The 6,689-nt window shown below is 31.7% G+C and overlaps 1 protein-coding gene across 1 annotated transcript in view; it reads right to left on the bottom strand.

The window, feature by feature from the left end:
- Positions 1–6,689, bottom strand: part of chas (chascon) — a gene marked incomplete at its 5' end in the record, with an annotated part of 397,334 nt that overhangs the window by 57,366 nt on the left and 333,279 nt on the right. Inside the window, 1 exon segment of the mRNA XM_067048669.1 lies at positions 716–931. Coding sequence (XP_066904770.1) covers positions 716–931 — 216 coding nt within the window.

The following is a 6,689-nucleotide window of genomic DNA, read 5'->3' on the forward strand; positions in this document are numbered from 1 at the left end:
TAGGAGAAATGGATTGAAGCTAACAGAAGTTATTTAGAAAAAAAATACTATTGCTAAAGTTTGTTTTTCTTTCATTTGCCTCATACCATAGGAAACAACATTTCATTTTGTCAGGTTAATGGTAAAAGTGATCAATTTCTTTATACTATAACTAAACCATTAGCCCAAAAATATGCATCAACCTAATATTTAAAATTTACTTAAGTATAAATCAATTTCTTTTATTTTGTATCAAATATCATGGAGATATTTATTATTCCAAAACAGAAAAATAATAAATGTGCCATTTTTTCATCTGTTAATGGCTATCCTAACCACACTTGGACTCTTCATTAATATAATTGTTTTTAATTGTATAGATTTCAGAATTATTAGAACCAAGATATACTAAATAGATACAAATAAAATTAGTAAATGAATTACGGGTCGCAACAATGTTAGTAATATTAATAGTACCAAAAATTTCTTATTCATCTTATAATTATTCAATGATAATATTGGAATAAATTCAAATGTGATACAAAGGCTATCATTAATGAAACAAAATAAGTGTGCACAATTTTAAAATTGTAATACACAACATTATTCAAGTTCATGATTCAATATTTAATAGTGAAATATGTTAATGAGACTATAATGTTGCTTTTATTAATTTGAATGGTCCACTCTAAAACTAATGGCCTAAGCTTTCATAAAATATATTGCTTCAACTGACCACTTCATGATCTCTAACAGTAGATGTGTTGGTAACAATGTTACCACTGCTGTCGAGGGCACTTGTCTTGACAGTGTCCTCTGTATCAGTGGTCTTGCGAGAGCTGGAGGTATGGGAGATAACAACGGGGCCTCTTGTGGAGATCTCTGTTCCAGGAGCCTTGGCCAGCAACTTCTCAACCTCTGGGCTTCCACTCTCGATGGCCTTCTTGTAAGCCTAATAAAAAAAAAATAAATAATAATAATATTTGACAATGAGCATATGGTGATTAAAATTAAGGAAAGACTTGATTAAACATAATATTATATCAACCTTTAATATAAATTTAATTTTTTAAAAACTTTTAAATGAAGTCTGGCTCATGAATGTATTTATCGATGCTGTAATTTACCATAAAAATCAAATTGTTTAATTTCTTTCCAACAATAATATACATATAAATGTAATAAGATGTATTAAACACAAAAAATAATTCATAAATAGTATTTCAAAGTTATAATTAGTTATGAAAAAATCGGCTATAATGAACTTAAAAATATATTTTGTTCAAACGGTTATTGAAATCTTTATTTGAAATAGCTCGCTAAGTATTTATATTATTGTAAACTTGTAATTCTAATTTTTTTAGTACAGATCTTTCTTTCAGTTGGAAATTTCTATTAGATTCTGAATTACTTACAGTGACTTTTTCATTTAATAACTTCGATAGAGAATCAGGGCTTTAATTATTTTTATGACAACGTATTTTAGTGGTTTTAAGAATGAAAATTTCCCTTCATTTACAGATAAATATATTTTTTTTCCATCTCTATATTATCTTTTATTTCGATTTCAGTTCCAAGCAAAACTTTTAAATAATAATACACTATTTATGTTAAAAATTAATAAAGTTTTGAAAATTATTTGAAACATATCATAAATTATTTACTCATAAATATACAAACAGTAAATGTTTCATAGAGATTTTCCACCATAACATGGTAGATCAGTGTTGCCACTCATAGATAACTAACTATTCTTTCTATTTTATTTTCAAAAATTATCCTACTTCCTCCTACTCATAGTTTTTAATGATCTTATAAAAAAAAAAGTAATACATTATGAGAAATCGAGCAAAAGGCAACCAAAAATCAAAAAATGAATTTATATCAACAAGCAGAATACATTTTAAATTACAATACGGTATATACTCAAAATTATAATATGGTAAAAATATTTCTCTCTAATATATAATACTACTGAGAAATAACTAAAGAAATGCCTTGTTCTCCCTAGATTGGTCATGTTTTTACTCCTATTACGATGTTTGTACACTATCATAATTAGAAAAAAAAACTGACAATATATCTGACATTTATAAAGATTGTATACATTTTTTATGACTTCTCAAGAAAAACGTTTTCCAATATCGACAGTTACTTCATTGGTTTTTTTAATCCTGGTCCAGTTATAAAGCTGCTGGGACTTGATTCCATTTAATGCAACTACTAGATAACATTTAAAGATTATGCCACGAATAAAATTGGCCAGGTCATAGAGACAAGTCTCTTGTAACCGGGGGTGCGAGTCGGAGAAGGTGAGTTTCGTGACCACAAATTGTCTGCTTGCCATTTATGTGTCTTGGCGAGTGTTGTAAAAGTGTAGTCCTTGTAAACAGCTATTGGAGCAACGGGCCTTTTTATAACAGGTTTAATTTCCCACCATCGTACAACGATTATTTTTATCTCCACGAAATCATTGTTTTCGGAACCTCAAGGAGTCGATAGCGAAAAATTATGGTCGCCAATAATTTTCAAAAGTATCGGTTTTTAAATTATAATATCATTAGAAGATTTTGGGGCAGTGACAAGAGACAAACTTTAAAAGCTGATTAGTCGGGGATATCTTTTGACGTATTACTAGATAGTAAGGTATAACAACAAGAAGTTATTATATCCAATTGGCACTATATATTCACAACATGTAAGTACCAAATCTTGGAGAAAGGAGTATAGTGGAGAAGGTAAGCTTCCTGGAAGAATTAAGCCAAAATGGTGGGCCTTATGATGAACTCAGGGGTCGTGGCTGAGGAGAAGCCAATCACAAGTCGCCTTTTGTTTTAGTTAAGCGGACAATCCGATTAACCTCAAGGTAAATCTGAGCTCCAAGGGCGTGGTAAACTCTCCTATTTTTAATTCACTTTCCTTTTGAAGGAGAATAGGGTGTGGCATCTCCCATTTATCGCACAAAGGGCTTGGTTTTAATTTGGTGGTTTGGGTGTATTTGTTATAACCTTATAACTATGTGATATATCAAAAACATGGTTATAACCAGTTGTTGGAACCTAGGTGGAAGGAGAATAATAATGGGGGTCAGATACCAGGAAAAGAGACGCCAAAAAGGTGGGCATTATGGTGGACCCAATGATGTGGCAGAGGAGCAGGAGAAGAGTATGAGCCAATCACCTGTTTCATGTTAGATAACAATGGCAGATATTCAAATTAATGTCAAAGTGAACCTAAGATCCAAGGGCGGGGCCTTTTTGGTTTTCTCTTCGCTGTGAAGAGGAGTAGGCTTATGCGATTCCTGATTGAAACGATGTTGGCACAAGGAAGTTATAATCAGTTGTCTTATCGTGAATGTTTTTGTTCTTTGTGCTCTTGTATAAAAAAACAAAACAAATAACTTTCCTATAATCCTGTTTTCAGTTCTTTGAAGTTGTATTTTATTATAAGAATACTTCACAAAAGGAATATTGGCACTTGGTAAGTAATTACCGATCTGAAAGTTGGGTAACTTGAAACAAACTTCACCTGCTTCACAGATAGGTGCGGTTGGTAAATATCATTACTAATATTCGTGCGAGAGACAAGAAGGAAGACAAATAAATCAACAAAGGTGTGAAAAACAAAAACAAGTGTAATAGAGCCAAATAAGCCAGCAATGTCGAAACATGGTTGGGTGAATTAAAATGTGGGACGTGAGAGGCGTCTCGGAATAGGAACAATGGTTCCCGCACAAGAATTCATAATAAGTTTGTAGTTGAGCAATTGGTGGTGCTATTGTAGGCAACTATTCTCAGGTCTCTCTGTATAGGGATTATAGCACGCTGGTGGTGCACAAAAGGAATAGATCTCAGATTGAGTATGTTTGCCTAGTTAATATTTTTATTTAAGTGAATGGTGAATTTGAAATGGAATATATGCGAGAGGAAATAAGCTGAAAAACAGCTACCAGCGACTTTTTTTTTTCATGATACCTTCTTTGCTATTTCCGTCATACGATGGTTTTATTCATTAGCTTGTCATACTATCCTAACAAGAATGGGCAGGTCATAGAACCACCACCAAATAAAAGTCAACCCGCCCAGGACATAATCGAATCGGCGTCGCTGCAGTTACGAGGTCGCTAAAGTGATGCCTTAACACACTCAGATACTACGGCCTCCAGCAGCCGGTGACTCCAATTGTGATGATCCTTTGGACAGAGAACATTGTTGTTGCAAGAGGTTAACACAGACTTTAGGGATCTCTCATAAAAATAATTATTGTAAAAAAAAAACTTCCTCAACAGTTGCTACCTTAACAAGATCGGGAAGCTTTACAACGCATAAAGACAGTGGTTTTTATGTGGGATGATCAAAAACATCTACTAAGTTTGAATGAGTATGATTTTTCTTATAAGATAACAAACGATCATGCATGGTATTAATATTTTTCTACAAAAAAGTGATGTTACTCCATGATTTATTCATATAATGTTACTCACGATAAATAAGACTTGATTAAAAAATATAGATCTATCGATTGAGGCACTCTTTAGTAAAAAAATAAAAAACGTTTTAATTTTTTCAGATACTATTAAAAAAAAAAATACAATATTTTATCTTCAACTAGGAGCCACTTACAATAACTTATTATCAACATTATTCTTTTAAAGAAACAAATTCATATATTTATATAAATCTTTTAAAAATCAAGAAATAAGTTCTAAAGAATCTAGTGATGCCTTCAATTTACAAAAAAATACCAGCTACTATATTTTAGGATTGAGTGCCTCAAATCTTTTCTTATTTTTTACTGAAGGTCTGGGTAGAAATCGGTTCCAACTGTCGGATTTAGGAAATAGTAGGCATTCCATGTAAGATCAGCGGCTAAGCTATTGTTAGATTTCTTATGTAGTTAACGGAAGTTATTTTATAACTGTAACTTTTTGTATTCTTGTAATCGCTTAATCATCTGTATGGCCGAGTGTGCAATTTTACAGACTTGTCTCTTACGAAAATTAAAATTATTGGGAAGAATCGAATGTTCGCATGGTTCGTAGAACGAAAACGCTACGGTGTGTATAAAGACCTGACGTGGGAAGATAATTGCTCAAATTAATAAACGAATTCGTCTCTATTAGGAAGGAATAATGAATAAAGGAACGCCTACAAGATGGCCCTCGTGAAATCACGAAGTCTCCGAAGTTAGGCCACTTTAGGTGACTATGGTTATTCCTCAAGAGGCCATGCACTACAAGGCCATTGAACCCGGCGTCGAAGAAGTCAAAGGTTCATCAAATTATTAAATGTTGGTTGTACTTATGGCCAGATCATTAATAATATACTGAAAAGTATTGGTTAGTTGAAAATGAATATATTCTCTTAACTTACAATGTATGTAACAGTTTTGAATATGAGAAAACGAGGTCACATTTGGCGAACCGCCAACAACCATCTCAAACCTTAAGGAAAGTTATAGAAATATCTTACTACATCAAAGATGCCCTTAAACAATTACATTTTAGAATTGGTTTGTTAATAACAGAATTAAAAATGTCCAGAATTTCAATTAATCTAGTCAAAACAAATACGAAAGAATTCATCAGAACTTGAAAATATATGTTTCTTAGGGAAGATTAAAAAGAAAACAAGAGAGGTACGAGGTACTTCCTCAGTAGCAGGAACATGTGAAATGTAACGGACATGGAATGGAATAAGGTCATCAGATAGAGCTATGAGATGAAGATAATGTTCAAGATCAGGTAATAAATGACTCAGGAAGGAATCCTTCCGGTAACATTAATGACTTGTCGTTAAAACTACGAGGAATAGGCTTCAAGCTTTCATTCATGAATTCATAAAATATACACGACCAACGTAAAAAACCCGATTTCCTAAAAATTAGCAGGGTCGATATTAACAGGGCTGCTACTTTTCATAGGAATCGTGTCATGTAACAACTAATATAAGGTTTGTTTATTACAAGTCCAACTATGTATTAGTAATTACATAATTCAAAAATCGCATAGGTTTAGATTTTCAGTAAAATAGAGAATAATAATGTCTTATAAGCATAGCTATAAAGGTGAAAATATTTTTTCTTGTCTCAACTCTTTGACATTAATTTAAGAGTAAATAGGTCATTTCTGAAACACAAAAATAAATATCTACGGCCTGAAAATTACTAAGTTTACTAAGAGTTACTAAGGTTAAGTAAATTAACTTTTTTAGACAACAAAATAAAAATTGAAAAACTCAACGAGTACTAATATCACTACGCAATTTACAAACTGTCAGCCATTTTGGAACAAAGTAGAAATAAATCATAAATTAACTTTGAAACTTGATATAACCTTCTAAAACTTAGATATTGATTGTAAAATTTGTTGAAGATACCTGTTATATACTCATAACGTTTTTCTTGAATGTTAATGAAACAAATTTCTGAGGTTCTTGAGGACCAGTCAGTAATTAAACCAATACGTTGTGGCGACGTTTTGAAATTTTATTTTTCTCATAGTCATACCCTAAAGTGAATAACATATTTTTCAAATTTCTTGTCGTTAACTAATTATTTAAGCGAATTATTTATTAAAAAAAATATATTCATATTTTGTTTCTCTCTAGGGTATGAGAACGATAAAATCGCGAAACGTCGCCACATAACAGTTGTTTTATTATTGACTGATGCTTAAGGACCACAAAAAAGAAATAATAATAATAAAATAA

This window comes from Halyomorpha halys, unplaced genomic scaffold (genome assembly GCF_000696795.3).
Source record: "Halyomorpha halys isolate HHAL.00 unplaced genomic scaffold, Hhal_1.1 Scaffold20.1, whole genome shotgun sequence".
Taxonomy (NCBI): Eukaryota; Metazoa; Arthropoda; class Insecta; order Hemiptera; family Pentatomidae; genus Halyomorpha; species Halyomorpha halys.